This window comes from Saccopteryx leptura, chromosome 2 (assembly GCF_036850995.1).
Source record: "Saccopteryx leptura isolate mSacLep1 chromosome 2, mSacLep1_pri_phased_curated, whole genome shotgun sequence".
NCBI lineage: Eukaryota > Metazoa > Chordata > Mammalia > Chiroptera > Emballonuridae > Saccopteryx > Saccopteryx leptura.
The window spans coordinates 310,210,908-310,227,623 of record NC_089504.1 but is presented as its reverse complement, the minus strand read 5'-3'; the positions used below and the strand labels follow the sequence as shown (position 1 = coordinate 310,227,623).

General features: G+C 42.5%; 1 protein-coding gene across 1 annotated transcript in view; it reads right to left on the bottom strand.

Moving 5' to 3' along the window:
- Window positions 1-16,716, bottom strand: part of EXOC4 (exocyst complex component 4) — a 701,469-nt gene that overhangs the window by 115,775 nt on the left and 568,978 nt on the right. Inside the window, exon 13 of the mRNA XM_066362739.1 lies at window positions 13,218-13,373. Within this exon, the coding sequence (XP_066218836.1) occupies window positions 13,218-13,373 (156 nt within the window). The remainder of the gene's footprint in view (window positions 1-13,217; window positions 13,374-16,716) is intronic.

The following is a 16,716-nucleotide window of genomic DNA, read 5'->3' as shown; positions in this document are numbered from 1 at the left end:
TATTATGGAATACCTGACAAAAAACAATAAAACTGTTACTTAAGATATTTCCATATTGCTTCTTGATTGGCATCCTCACTTGCAATTATTTTCACCTATGGATGGAATGAACATCACTATAGGTGCTCAGAATATGCTGTTGCATAGATGAATGTTAAAAAGAGTAAGGAATGTAAACTGCGATTTCCACACTGGGTGGCTGCCCAGGCACCCACCTGGGAGAGAACCCTGATGACAAGTGCCATTTTAACAACCGGTTCGCCAAACTCAACAAAAGATTAGGTATCGGTCTGCCAAACCTGTGCGAACCAGCTGATTCCCACCACTGGCTTTATGTATTAAATTTAAGTATTTAAATGAGTCTGTATTCCATCTGTCCTTATCCACAATATTGAGAACAAGCATTCAGATGATGGTCTTCAGTGTAACACGGTGCATGCAACTTGGTTAAAGCTAACGGGTTGTTATAATTCTTAGAATTCTTAGATCTTTTGCGATGGTTGGTTTATTGTCAACCTGAGCTATGCTGTGACGAATGAATGAATGAATGAAAATAGATAAGAGTGATCAGAAGTAAAGAAATTGTATGTCAAGGGCTAGTTCTACAAATGGAACCTGGTGACACCATAGCAAATGTTTCAGAGTCTAGACTTTCCTCAAAATCTTCAAGGGTAAAATAAATTATTGTGGCAGAAACCCCTAGAGGCCTATATATATACTTTCTTAGTAAAAAGACCCTGATATTGTTGGGGTCAGCATGTACCCAACCTCAAAACACAATTAAACAAAACAAAAAACCCACCCTTCTTGCAGATGTGGTGGTCAATGAAATAACAACTACAGTCAGTAGATGGGCTTCCAAGAAAGCTCTTTCCAGCAGTCTTAGCTGGCAAGGACCTCTTTTGCCCCCCCCCCTTAACTGGAAAGCAGCCCAGGCATCAGGTGACCTTGAGCATGAAAATAAGGCTGGGAATAATGGAGCCAAAGGCAGGAGAATGTGCTGGTGACATCGTGAAGCTGCAACGTGGCCCCAGACAATGCATGCACCTCTGGTCCTCATCTTATGAGACAGAAAGTGAAATCTGATTTGTTTAAGCCATTGCTATTCCAAGTTTCTGCTGCTAGCAGCTAAATGTAATTTCTAACTGACACAATTATCCCATTAGCATAAATGATGTCATCCCTGAAAAACTTTCTCTGAATTTGATATCCCTACAATCGAGTTACTGGGAAAGCAAAAACAATGCCTCCTCCAGGATCTGAGCACAGCAGTTATCATATCTTCCCCTCGGCTGCACTCAGTCAAGTCATAAATACTTAGTTTTCTTAATCTGTCCTTATATATCAAGCGCCCCAGCCCCCTTAACCATCTTTAATAGATACAACACAAAAAATGACTCTGAGCTAAATGGTTGAAAAGCAACAGGGGAGGCACAAGGCTTTGAAAAACAGGCTCGCAGCCATTTTTATGCATGTAGGTGCAACCCAGGGGTGGGATGTGACAATCAAGACAAATGTATTTATGTAGCAGTCTAATCTGCTCACGCGGGGGTCTGAGGGCCCTGGGCATGTCTGTGGCTCCCTCGCAGTGCCAGGTACCTATCCCGTTTTCCTCTGTCTCGCTGAGATTGGCTTAACCTCCTCGGAAGGGACAGCAATAGGATGAGAAAAATATAAACTGCCTCGTCTTGAATACATAGCAGACATCTCATTTGACGGGAATCCATAATCACCCCCTAACAACCAGGGAGAGCACAGGAGCTGTGATACTGAGGATGAATGATTGGCAGCTATAACCATTTTGCACATAAAATCATTCTTTCAAGAATTCGCGTGTGTCAGAGAGCTCAGTGGATGGTTTTTATGTGGCACAATGACCTCAAGGGCATGGCTTTAGCTGCTAGACAACAGCTGGTTTTCCTAAACCTTCTAATTTATTAAATAAGTTATGGTACATCCACTCTATGGAAACGTATACAGTCACTGGGAGTTACAGAGTAGAAAATACTCGATACCAGAGCAATATAGTTGGTACTCGATACCAGTGCCATATAGTTTATTTTTAGCCATGAGATGCAGCTGAGTAAAAGAAACAGTTATAAAACTGGATGCGCCATATAATATTTAAAAAGAATAATTATATATTTATATGAACTGAAAGAAAGTTGAAGAGCTCTATGCCAAAATGTTAACTGTGTGACAGGATCACGCTTTATGCTTCTCCATATTTTCTACATTTTTCTCCAAACAACATGTTTACTTTGCAATTAAAAACAAAAACTGGAGACCCTACTGCAAAGGAGAAAACCTTTCAAATGGACGCAGGAAGGATCTTCCCAGGGAAACTGGAGGACGTGGGCATGACAGTCACTTGCACCACGTGGGGAGGCCACGTGAGCCTAGTGCAAAGGCTGGTTTGGGCTGCGGCTCCAGGCTGGCTCAGGTGCGGTCAGCACCCCCTGCACAGGGTCTCACCGCCACGCCGACCGCAGCCAGCTCCTGTGCCAACGCTGTTTCTCCTTCCCAGATCTGAATCTTACTTACTCTTTATCTTCTGCTTATTATGAAAGCACATGACTGAATGAACACATTACATAGTTTGGAGTGAGACGGGCAGCAGAACAATCATTATCTTGAGAAGGGAAGTGACAGGCGCTCAGTAGTGGCCCAAAGATCAGCTGGCACAGCTGAGGACAGACAGCAGAACGGAAACTGCAAGCCCACCCATGCCGCTGCAGAGGTGAGCGTTCCTGGACCTGGAGAGCACTAAGTGAAATCAGCCAGGTGGAGAGAGACAAGGACTCATATGTGGACTATAATGAACGAAATAAACTAACAAACTAGAAACAGACTCACAGAGAACAGATGGACAGCTGTCAGAGGGGAGGGAGGTTGGAAGGCTGGGTAAAAAAAGGTGAAGAAATTAAGTAAAAAACAAAACAAAAAACACCCAGAGACTTGTATGCTTCAGGTGCTGTTGAGTCCCCTGGGAGCAGCCGATGTCACTGTCAGGGGCCAACATGCTCACATAGAAGCCTGTGAAACTGAAGAAGGGTGTTAACACTGGGAAGCCTAATTTTACCACACAATCATAATCTTTAAAGAGCTTGATCCAACAAGACTCCATTTAAGAGAATTTTACAGAGAGCGTAAAACCTGTTTAACTTAATTTTACCACATAGTCATAATCTTTAAAGAGGTCTAGCTGACAAGAATTCATTTAAGAGAATTTTGCCAAAGAAAGCCTAAAATTGTCTTCATTTAGTCTTTAAATAATTCTGTTATCCTCTAAAATCTTAGGCAAAAAAAAATAAATAAATAAAAAAAAGCTGCATTTTCAGCAGGCTAAATGCATTTAGGAGAGAAACATCACGAATAGTTTTCAAGTGACTGATTTGCAGATCTCTGCTATATTTGGTCACATAATATACACACTTAGACTCACTGCTCTCTCTCTCTCTGTCCCATTCCCTAATCACCCATGACTGCTCCCTGCTGCTGACCCCCACCAACAGAGCACTGGCTCGGGACTGCAGATTACATTATCCAAAGGACAGTCCCCCTGTGACCCAGGACAAAGCAGGGAAGGGCAAGGACTGAAATAAGCCATCCTAATGAATGTGAGGTGGCATTTCCCCTGCAATTTTATATGAGGAGCTGGTAGTGATGAACTTTCCCGGTGAGTTCAGGAGTCACCAGGTAGGAGAAGTCCCATCTGACTTGAATTGGAGGACAGCTTTCTGGTCAAGATGGACGCAGTGGTCAACTCAGTGCTCGCTTCCTTCCACAACCACGTCAAACTTACAACTAAACTACGGAACAACCATCATTCAGAACCTCCTAAAATCTGGCTGAATGAAAGTCCTACAACTAGGGAATTACAGAAGCAGCCACATCAAGACTGGTTGGAGGGGTGGAGATGCAGAATGGGCTGGTCCCACACCTACGTGTAGCGATTTGAAATTGGGAGTGATATCTCAGCTGCAGAAGTCCCTCTGAGGAGCGAGGGGTCCCAGCCCCACAACAGGCCCTCCAGCCCAGGGTTCCAGGGCCAGGAAGAGAAGCCCCATATCTTCTGGTTTTTACAGCCAAGGATGGAGGGCTGCTGCAGTCCCTGAAAGGGCCCACGCACAAACTTACTTGGACTCACTCCCTCTGAGCTCTGGTGCTGGGGCAGCAGCTTGAAAGGCACCAGAGACACACAGGGAGGAACTGAACTGTCCACCTCAGGAGGAGAGCTGGAGGGGGGCAGCTTTCTCACAGACAGAAGCGCAGGCTGCCTGCACAGAGCTGGCAGGCAGGTGCCCTTATCTAAGTCTCCATCACTCTGGGAAGAGTTTTAGCCCCGCCCACCCTGGTGATTCCCTGAGACCCTGTCCTACCCAACTTTCAGGCCCACTCAAGCTGTCTCCAGTAGCTTTTCCATACAAATGACCTGTCTTGGTGCATGCTTCACATTTTCCCAGAATCTCTCAAACAAGCAGCACGTGGCCTTTGTGTGACCCTTACCTCTTGTTAAGTAATAGCCCTGGCACTAATAGCATGCAGCCTTGGTTCGCAGGCTGGGCCCACCTGGGCACCTCCAAGTACAGCACAAGCAGCGGCCACCTGCAGATTGCTTTGTAGCTGATGCTGGTGGGTACTGAGCATGGGTGGTCCTGGTGGGACACTGACGGGCAAAGGGACAGGAGAAGCCAGGGAAGTTCCCCTCCCTCTGCCCTGGGTGACGTCTCCAGCAAGGCATGCATCTCCTTGGCTCGACCTGGCTCCTACCATGCCCCAACTCCCTTTGGGTCCCTCTCCAGTGATCTTTCTGGCTGGCATTCCAGCTAAGGGAAGCGAGTGACTTCCTGCTGTTGCTAATCTATGGGTTACCTTCCTGTCCCGACACTCAGATCCCCATTAACTCAGGTGACCAATTCCCATCATTAAGTTCCCTCTGAACTAAATGCTAGAGGCACTCTCTGTTTCTCATCTTAGACCCTGACTTATATACAAGACCTAGTAATAATGTCTGACCATAATCAATGCTCCTGGAAAATGAGTATATTTTTTGGCATGGGGATTAATTAGTTCAGTTGCACAGGTAGCGAAACGGAGATGTGTCAAGGTGACCTGTAAAGATCCACTTAGCCATTGTCTATAAGAGCCTAAACTGATGAAGGTCATAGGAAGTGTCAGGTCACCATACCCAGATTCGTAATAATTCCAACTCATTCTTAGGGGATGCGACAGTGACACTTCCATTTATCACTTCTGCTTTTTATAACTGCTCAATCTTCAACACTTTCAAAACCTGTCTAATTTGTCAGTGTCAAAAATAATGGGGCTGGAACCATTCTGATGGGTTCTTTAACCATGGTTTTCCTCAAATGATCTCAGCTAAACCCTTGTAAACAGGAAGTAGTAAAACAGTGCAGTCACCTTGATTACAATATTAGCTTTGTCCTCTTGGAAACTGCTGAAACTCACCACCACGTCTACCCTTCCCTGGTTTTCGTGCATGTACATTTCACCACACAATCATGTGAGCAGCTATTTTCCATATTTAATAAGTAATTGCTCCTCTTTAGAAGGCTGTCTCCTTCAACAATCACAATCAAGGATTTTCCATTTCCTTTCTTGGCCTACTGTTTTTCGACCATTCAGCAACTTGCCGTGCTCTTGACCGGCGAGATGAGGCTGAGCAGTCTACAATTCTGTGCAAAGGCAGAACTGGGAACGAGTTGCGGGAAAGTTTTCGGGCTGTTCTTTGCAGTCAAGGTGAATATACGAAATATTAGCAACTTCTCTTCTCCCAGGATCTGCTTGGGACTCTAAAAATATTCATTTACCCCCCAGTTGGAAAGCTGGGGTTTCTGGATTCCTCACCACTTAGAGATGACAGCCAGAGAAATTAATCAGAGCCATCATTAAGGTGTGAGTGGTGACCACCAGTTCTTTCCTTTGTCCTTTTAAGTCAGTGTGCTCTCGGGCAGTGGTCCCCAACCTTTTTTGGGCCACGGACCAGTTTAATGTCAGAAAATATTTTCACAGACCGGCCTTTAGGGTGGGACAGATAAATGTATCACATGACTGAGACAAGCATCAAGAGTGAGTCTTAGACAGATATAACAGAGGAAATCTGGTCCTTTTTAAAAAATAAAACATCGTTCAGACTTAAATATAAATAAAACGAAAATAATGTAAGTTATTTATTCTTTCTCTGCAGACCAGTACCAAATGGCCCATGGACCGGTACCGGTCCGCGGCCCGGGGGGTTGGGGACCACTGCTCTCAGGGACTGGCACAAAATCCCAGACGTGTGGATTTATGTATTCTGGTTCAGAGAAGGACCTTAGTAGAAAGTCTAAACCAGTAGTTCTCACCATGGCTATACGTTAAAAGCTTAATTAGGAAAACACATAAAAATTCCTGATGCCAGACCCCACCTGCTAAAATTCCCATTTAATTGGTCATGGGTGGGGCACAGGCACAGGTGTTTTTAAAAATAACTTTATTGCCTGACCTGTGGTGGTGCAGTGGATAAAGCGTCGACCTGGAATGCTGAAGTTGCCGGTTCAAAACCCTGGCCTTGCCTGGTCAAGGCACATATGGGAGTTGAAGCTTCCTGCTCCTTCCCCCCTTCTCTCTCTCTCTCTCTCTCCCTCTCTCTCCCCCCTAAAATAAATAAATAAAAATAATTAAAAAAATAATAATTTTAATTTTAAAAATAACAGATAAAATTCACATGCCATAAAATTCACCCATTCAGTGTGTGCAGTTCAATGGTATTTAGTTATTATCATCACAGAGATGCAACCATACTACAATTAATTCAGAACATTTTCATCTTCTCGAAGGAAATCCTGTACCCATTAGCCTTTACACTTACCCTGGTCCCTGGAAATCACAAGTATACATTTTGTCTCTATAGAGTTCCCTAGTTTAGATATTCCTATTTGATTCCTGTTTATATAAACAAAACTATACAGTATGTTGTCTTTTGTGACTGGCTTCTTTTACTTAACATGGTTTCAAGGTTCATCCATGTTCAAGCATGTAGTGTACTTCATTTCTTTTAATTACCAAATAATATTTCATTGTATGGATATACCACATTTTATTTAACTTTACCAGTTGATGGACATTAGGCTGTATCAAATTTCACCATTATGAATAATGCAGCTGTGGACGGTCACATATGAATTGTTGTGTGGACACACATTTTCATTTCTCTTGGGTATACATACCTAGGAGTGGAATTGCTGGCTCATACAGTAACTCTATTTTTAACCCTTTGAGAAAATGCCGGACTGTTTTCCAAACTGGCTGCACCATTTTACACATCCACCAGTAGCACTGAGGGTCTCAATTTATCCAAACATCCTTGTCAACATTTGTAAAATTATCTGTCTCTCTATTATTATTATTATTATTATTATTATTATTATTATTATTATTGTTATCTTATTGGATGTGAAGGAATATCTCATTGTGATTCTTTATTTTTTATAATTGATTTTAGAGAGAGACAAAGGGAGAAGGAAAAAGATAGGAAGCTAGGGATAGAAGGAGAGAGGGAGACTGGGAGACAACATCACTTTGTTGTTCCACTTATTTATGCATTAACTGATTGACTCTTGCATGTGCCCTGACTGGGGATCAAACCTTGCAACCTTGGCATTATCGGGACATGCCCTAAGCAACTAAGCTACCCCACCAGGGTTGAATCATCTTTCTTTAGCCAAGCCACTCAACCTGGCTACTAAGTTTCTTTGTAGGATGTTGTCAAGCAACACTGGATACAAGGTTTTTTTTTTAATGTAGGTTCTAGTTTACTTCCACAGGTATGCAATTTTTCTGCCAGGAGACACTATAAATTACATATTTATTCAAATTGCAACAGTATCCCTACAGAACATTTCTTAAGCTTCAAAACAGATTAACACTATATAGGCATGAAATAACCAATAATTGTGTATTATAAATTGAACATATACTTTGGTTTTTCAACTACCAAGAATGACTGCAGATTTAAAAATCAAAATGTACATAGCATCGAACTTCCTTGTCTGAGCAGCCCAGTTATTGACCATTCTGGCTATTTCTCAAATTGTCATACAGTTTCCTTTTGAAGCCTCTAAATCTATTCAGAGCACAGACAGGAAACAATTGATCTCAAGCAAAGGATTGCGGGACTGGCTGTGAACACTCACAGGGTTTGAGAATGTGTAGAAAAATTGTTCAAGCAAGTATAAATATAAAACCTCAGTAATAATCACTCATGGTTCAATAACCTGTAATGAGCAGTGACTCCCTGTCCCACCACTTGCCCTTGACCTCTTCTTGTTTCTCCCCAGGCTAGATAACAGGTGCCTCTCCCTCCACCACAATGGCACAGAAATCATCATCAGCTACGCTTTCTGAAGGGCTGAGTGGGACTATATACATCAGAGGGATTAAAATTTCCCCTTTATTAAGAAAGATTCCAAATCAGAGAAGCAAGAACAGTATTAAATGTACACCTAAGTGAAAAAAATTAAATAATTACATTATCTGAAATGAAACAAAAATAAAATGGAGAAAACACTCTGTGGCAACATTTAAATGATACTACCAGATAATTATAATCCTCTAATAACTGTCTAAACAGACGAGCATTTATGCAATGTATAGAAGATTTTGAAGATTTTTTTTTCCATTCACTGCCAATCATGCTAACGAGAGTCATATCATTTTGATATAATAACAAAGTGCCTAATTCAATCTTCTTGAACATTAATTGATATGTTTGTAGCTAAGTCTCCAGTTAATTACCTGTCTTTTCTGTTTAATCTTGAGATTTAAGTCGGCTTCATATCCAGCCTTGCCCGGCTGTGTCCTACATCTATCTATGACCTTCATCTTATTTAATTGAGGGAAAAAGAACATGTTAGCAAAGCATTTTCTACCTTTGTACTTATTTAATACATTCATGTTTTCTGATTTGTCTTTCCTTTTATAATTACATTTTATTTATTTATTTTTTTAGAGGGGAGGAAGGGAGAAAAAGAGAGAGAGAGAGAGAGAGAGACATCAGTGAATTCCACTTATCTATGCATTCATTGGTTGATCCTTGTATGTGTCCTGACTGGGGATTGAACCTGCTACCCAGTGTATCGGGATAATGCTCTGAGCTACCTGGCCAGAGCATTGATATATGATATATGATATAAGCATATATATATGATTATACTTTAACGTGATAGTAAACACGCACAGATAGTGAAATAAATGTCTCCATTCTAGTAACCATTTTGCTCAAGCTAGCTAACATCTTTTTTGCTGCACCAGATCTTTTATTTGGTTCTTCAAATGTATTGAAAAAGTCTTTAATAGTTGTAGTTTTTTGGAAACTTCTTTTTATTTTTCTGAAGTGAGAAGTGGGGAGGCAGAGAGACAGACTCCCACATGCGCCCAACCAGGATCTACTTGGCATGCCCACCAGGGGGCGATACTCTGCCCATCTGGGGCGTTGTTCCACTACAACCGGAGCCATTCTAGCACCTGCGGTGGAGGCCATGGAGCCATCCTCAGCGCCTGGGCCAACTCTGCTCTAATGGAGCCTTGGCTTCAGGAGGGGAAGAGAGAGACAGAGAGAAAGGAGAGGGGGAAAAGTGGAGAAGCAGATGGGTGCTTCTCCTGTGTGTCCTGGCAGGGAATCGAACCTGGGACTTCCACACGCCAGGTTGATGCTCTACCACTGAGCCAACCGGCTAAGGCCTCTCTGGAAACTTTTAACAGCTGCTGCTTAGGTCATTTGTAGAACCTTTTAAGTCTCCAAGTGGAATTGTCCTGAAAATTTCTACTCAACTTTATTCACACCATGTTTAAATCTAAATCCCTTCCTGGGCCACTAGAGCTCTGTTTCCTTTAAGAGCCCAGTGTGAGCTGAATGAAGAATGTAAAGAAGTGGAAAGACTTACTGAAGCAAAAACCAAAACGAAACACTGAGGATGAGAACTCAGGCCTGTGAGCCTCTAGAAGGACCCCACAACAATGTAATACATGCAATATAGGACAATGCGCACCAATGATAACACACTAAATCTAAAGGAAAAGCACCAATAGAAATGTTTGCAACAGTAGTAGGAAATGACTAGAGTATCAGTCAAGATTATAATAATCATTGAAAATGAAGGAATAACTCAAATGTCCTGCATACAAATTCCTGATTTACTTTTAGGCTGGCGATCGCAGTGGGGTAGCTCTGGGAGCCAGACCACGTGGGTTCAACTGGCTACATCATTAGGTGGCTCTGCATGTTTGGTGAAGTTACTAAATTTCCCTACACCACAGTTTCCTCATCTCTTGAATACCAGTAGTAGTACCTGAAAAGTCACAAAATTGCTACACAGTGTCAGGTCTGAGTTGATTCTGATTGTTGTAACTGTTGAAATGGACGACACAGTCTTTCCAAAAGCTTAATTCTTTGTTGTTCTTCTTCCTGCAGGCTAGAGTTCCATTCTAATTTGTAGGTTTTTATATACAGGGGTTGGCAAAAGTAGGTTTACACTTGTCCATATGCAAAATAATGATTAATAAAAAAATAATACAGGAATAAGTTCTATGGTTTACTTACAACTGTTGTTTCTTTTTTAACTTTTTAGCATCTGGATACTCTGGTCCTGCTCCTGTTGGTTACATTCATTCACTTAAGGATTTTCAAACCTGGCTCTAGAGACATGATTTTAATTCTTTGATATTCCAGGGCCCTGAGTGAAATGGGGATAGGAGGTTTTCTAGAACAATCTTTCTAATATGCATGGTCCCCGCAACTCCTAGACAACCCCTCCCCACTCCCTTTCCTTTCCCCAACACCTTACCCCTTCTGCTAATTGCATCTCCAGGAAGTAGGGCTGCTTTTATCAGTGGCTAGTCATTGATCTCAAAAGGATAAATGTATTACATACATGCGACAGGTGCAAGGACAATGGGCTTCAGGGCCTGCTTTCGGCTTCTCAGGAACAAAGAGGATATTGCTATTTCCTTTCTTTCTGTGAAAGCTCTGGCTTCATCTACCCCCCCCCCCTCCCCGCTCTATTCAAAGTTAAGCCAGTAAACAATACATTCTATTTTTTAGTTAAAATATAGCAGGAAAAGGTGTCATTTAGTAATGAAGGGAACATAACCTTTATTCAATGCAAAGGGCACCAGATTGCATATTCATCTGTCTGCTAACCAGCCCTCTTAGTTTTAAAAACTAATTATGGGAGGAGAGTGTGACTTCTCCGTCTCCTGGCTCACACGGTGCTCTATGGTCCTCTAATGTGTGAAATCAGGGCTCGCTGTCAACGCGCCCGCACTGGAGTATCAATGAGGACTGTCCGCTCCCACTTACCTTCGCTTTCAACTTCTAATCAGAATAGAGGATGTAACAGATTAAGAGGAAAGAATCAATGGCATGCAAAACAAAACAGACCTATAACACTGTTTCTCTTCTGTTAAAGCAAATATAATTTGTTTGCAAACGATGTCTGCGGGCAGAAACATAATAACATAATAACATAAAAAATTTAAATATATATAATATAATTAGTTTTTCCTTCCATTTAAGATGGAAAGGTAGCCTGAGTAGACAGTGGTGCAGTGGATAGTGTTGGACTGGGACGTGGAGGATCCAGGTTCAAAACCCTGAGGTCGCTGGCTTAAGTGCAGGCTCATCTGGCTTGAGCTGGGGCTTATCAGCTTGAGCGCAGGGTTGCTGGCTTGTGGTTGGGATCATAGACATGACCCCATGGTTGCTGGCTTTAGCCCAAAGGTCACTGTCTTGAAGCCCAAGGTCTCTGGTTAGAGCCCAAGGTCGTTGGCCTGAGCAAGAGGTTACTCGCTCTGCTGGAGCCCCTTGGTCAAGGCACATATGAGAAAGCAATCAATGAACAAATAAGGAGCCTCAACAAAGAACTGATGCTTCTCATCTCTCTCCCTTCCTGCCTGTCTCTATCTGTCCCTCTCTGTCTTTCTCTCTGTCTCTGTCACACACACACACAAAAAATATGGAAAGGAATACAATTAAGGGGGCAAGACACAATAAAGACAGCTAGGAACTTCACTCTAACTCCTGTAAGTCAGGGGCACAAGGGAGTATGTGAAGGTTCCACTCCTGAGATCAGCATGCCTTTTTCTGGGGTTGGGCCAGAAATGTAGCCCTTCCAGTCTGAGCTGTTGAAGAAAACTAATAAAACTGATGAAAAATCTCTTTGCAAGCATGAAATGCAGTTAAGGCGTGACATCATAATAAGCCAAGGGATGACAGAAAGAAGACTTACGCTGATTTAACACAGCCTAAAAAGTTGAGGGAAGAAAACCAATTTATCCTCCAGAAGCTGCTTCTAACACAACTATGAAGGCTAGAATATGATCAAATAAGATCAATGGTGAGGGACAGAGTTGAAAGACAGACCTTACTTTGTGTGTGTGTGTGTGTGTGTAGGGGAGATAGAGAGACAGACTCCCACATGCGCCCCTACTGGGATCCACCCGGTAACGCCATCAGGGGCTGACACTCGGACCAACTGAGCCACTGGCTGCCGAAGAGGAAGAGGGAGAGAAGGGGGAGAGAAGCAGATGGTTCTCATATGTGCCCTGACTAGGGATCGAACCTGGGCGTCTGCATGCCGGGCCGATGCTCTATCCACTGAACCAACCGGCCAGGGCCAAGAGAGACCTTACTATTGTCAAAATAAGCTGAAATGGTCAGAGATGATACAATGTATATGAAAAGCCTTAGGAATCCCATTTGTATTTCCAGAAAGTTCACCTAACAGTTCTATGAACTGTTGAACACTGTAAGAACAACAGTAACATACTCGGTATAGGCAGACACTTTCCTTATTAACTGTCTGTTGAATTTCCAAGGCATGGGGTACATAATAAGGTCAATACGGCTTTGCTGAATAAGTGAATGAATTCTATTTGTCCCCTAAGAATGAAGGACCTGTAAATTGGAAGATATTTTCACTCAGTTTAACAATGCTCCAAATTTGATTCATAGTAATCAGTTCCTTCTAAAGTTTTGAGCACAAGCCATACTGGCATGGGAAGTGAGGTATATGGGGGTGAGAACAGACTTTACTAAGTGCAGTTAATTGCTACTTGATATTTAGAATTGAACAAAATTTCACATAAGAAGGAATTAGCTAAACAGATGTTTTATCCTCCTCATGTTTCGTACAACTTAGAAAACCGACTTTTACCTTATGAAATCTTCTTCATCTTCCCTCTTCGGCCTCAGCTGTTTGGGTTGAGCCATATTTATCCAGTTTGGTAGAGATTTCAGGAGTCTGCTGATATCATCATCTTTTGCCCATGATGCACTGATGACCAGTTTTTCTTCTGATTGGACAATTCCCCTAAACGCGACCAGCAGAAAAGAGATATGTCAGCACATTGCTTAAAATCTGGTTAGCATTTTTCATCTACCTCTGCTGCATAGAAAAGATACCTTGACCTCATCTCTTATTAACATTACACACTATCTGGGCTGGGGGCAGTGACACCCATTAACAGGTCACATTACTGGGAGCAATTATGTCTAGATTTCCTTCATAGATTCTTCATTGTTGAGTCACCGTGAAAGCTAATACTAATTAGTCCCTCTTTATCCCATAGGATAAATAAAAGTGTATGGTAGGTTTAGGGGAGATCTTTCTTTTTTTTTTTTTTTTAACAGAGACAGAGAGTTAGAGGGATAGACAGGGACAGACAGACAGGAAATGGAGACAGACGAGAAGCATCAATCATTAGTTTTTCGTTTCGCGTTGTGACTTCTTAGTTGTTCACTGATTGCTTTCTCATATGTGCCTTGACCGCGGGCCCTCAGCAGACTGAGTAACCCCTTGCTGGAGCCAGCGACCCTGGGTCCAAGCTGGTGAGCTTTTTGCTCAAGCCAGATGAGCCCGCGCTCAATCTGGCGACCTCGGGGTCTCGAACCTGGGTCCTTCCACATCCCAGTCCAACGCTCTATCCACTGTGCCACCACCTGGTCAGGCAAGGGGAGATCTTTCAAGAAAGATGTTAAACAAAAAATAATGTAGAGTAACCATATAAAAAATGCTATTAAATGATAACATAAACAGGACCTGAAAGGTGACAGGGTGTTACAAAGGGTTGTCCTTTGACTTCTTGGTTTAAACAACCAATTAGTTCTACTTGAAGTAACTTTTTGACTTAGGGGAACCCCCGTATACATAGCAAACCCACCATCATAGAGAAGCTTCTGCCCCTGATGTCAGGAAGAGTCTTTGATAGTTGCTCTCTGCAGTGGGCTTTGACGTGTGACCTAGGGTTGGCAGGCTTCAAGTCCCTTAATAGTGCCCGCGGGTTAGCTATTAACACTGCTCTTTCCAGAAGGTACCTGTAAGTCATCTTACATGTTCAATTTCAACTTAATTAAAAAGCTTCTCTTTCCGTTCAACATTTCTGTCCCTATAGCTAATTTGAATGATCTAAAAATCTTCATCAGCAATTCTAGGTGTCTTGGTGACAGAAGCGACAGTTATTTATGAAAGGTGTGTTAATTAGCTCCCCCCCAAAGTTGACCAAGGCTCCAGAGATCTCCGACACACACACAGGCAGGGGTTTATTTCGGTGTGAGGGTTACACTGGAGGACATTATGCAGTTCTAAATGCAAAGTATGTATGGTCTATCTGCATATTTGTATGATAAAACCTCCTTTGCCCAAGGGACAGTTTCATGTTTGCAGACAAAAGAATTTTAAGCTAACAACCTTGACTCATGACAACCTAACTCAAGGTAACAGTGGTCTCAGACTGTAGGAAGCAATATTGCCCTGGTTCTCTGAAAATAAGCTAGAATAATAAGAGGACCATAGATGGTTTCTCGAATTCTTCAAACAGTAACTATAGTGAGTGATAGAAAAATAGACTCTAAAATTACTTGGTACCTTCAGGATCGTTTTTTCCCCCTTGTTATCTTCTTGCGTCATTTCTGAAATATTATGGATTAATCCCTCAGCCTAACCTATACACGTTTATACTTGGGCTGCTGGGTGCAGTCTTCTCGAATGGTACCCGCCCACGTGTCTCAGTTGCCATGCTGGGCGGGCCCTCCATGCTCCTGGCAGTCTGTTCCCTTCTCTGATTACCTTCCCCTCCCATTTCCCTCAATGACTATTTTTTAAACCTTTGCTTTTCATTTCTCTCCTCTTCGCTCTCCCTCCCTCAGTCTTCCTATGTGACAGAGAGGAGGGGACCTAATTAACTGCTTTCAAACACTCACCTCCGACCCCCTGCAGAGGAATGTTCAAATCTGTTTCATCCTCATTCACCCTCAGGAATCTCTCTACCTAGGCTTTGGGGATCACTTGTCCCCCTAATTACCCCTCCTTTCCCTTTAGATCGAGGACAGAATTCCCCCCTTAACTACAGTTTAGCTTCCCGTGGTTTCCGCTACCTGCGGTCAACAGTGGTCCAAAAATAGTGAATGGAAAATTCCAGAAATAAATATTTTGTCAGTTTAAAATTAAACACTGTTTTGAGTAGTGTGATGAAATCTGGTGCCAGCCCAGCCGGGATGTGACTCATCCCTCTGTCCAGTGTGTCCACACTGTACACCCCCCCGCCCATTAGTTGCTGTCTCAGTTATTACATGGACTGTCAGGGTGTCACAGCACTTGTGTGCCAGGAACTCTTATCTTACTTAAGAAGGACCCTGAAGTACAAGAGAAGTGATGTTGGCATTTAGCTGCGCCAAAGGGGATCTATGAGGCACCTCCTTTAAGTGAAAAAGAAGTTCTGGGCTTAGTAAGGAAAGAAAAAAAATTGTATGCTGAGGTTGCTAAGAAGGAATCTTCTACCCATGAAATTGTGAAGGAAGACATGACAGCCAGTTTCGCTGTCACATCTCAAACTGCGAAAGTTACCACCACATGCATGATTAATGCTTAGTTAAGATGGAAAAGACATCAAGTCTGTGGGCGGAAGACACGAACAGAAAACACATTCTGATTGAGAGCAGCATGTTGCACCTGAAAGCATTGCGTCTGTACAAAGATTGCAGCCCGGGGTCCCCTGAAGGGAGGGTCACCAAGTCCTGTACTGCAAGTTAGGATGATTCCGCAGATCCAGGAATAGGTTTGGACTGAAAGGTACAGAAAGTACTGGTTCGTATTACTATCCTGTCCTGTTATATTACTATTTATTGTTGTTCATCTCTTACCATGCCTAATTTACAAATTCAACTTTATAAATTTTTATAAAATATAAATAAACTTGATCGTAGTATGCATAGGATAAAACAGTACATACTGGGTTCGGCACTATCCATGGTTTCAGACACCTCCTGGGGGGTCTTAAAATGCGTCCCTGCAGATAAGAGGGGACCACAATATCTATATATTCTCCAGTCCCCTATGTTATTTTTTCAATAAATGAATGAATCTCTTCTGTGACCCAGCATTTCTCTCTAGTGAAGCTCCTCTCTGTCCTTCACAGCCCCTGTTGTCAATGAGTGCTGTGTCTTTCTCACCTCTCTTTAATTCAGGAAATCTCTCTGCAGGACGTGCTCTCTGATTTAACCCATTCATTGCTCTTTGAAAAATTTTCAATTCACCTCTTTTTCATTTCCATATTTTCTGTTTAGCTCTTTTACAAATCCACTCCCAAACATCCTGTCCTTGTGTTACAGATTCTGTTCCCTTGTCTCCCATGAATCTTTAAAAGCAGCAATATGAG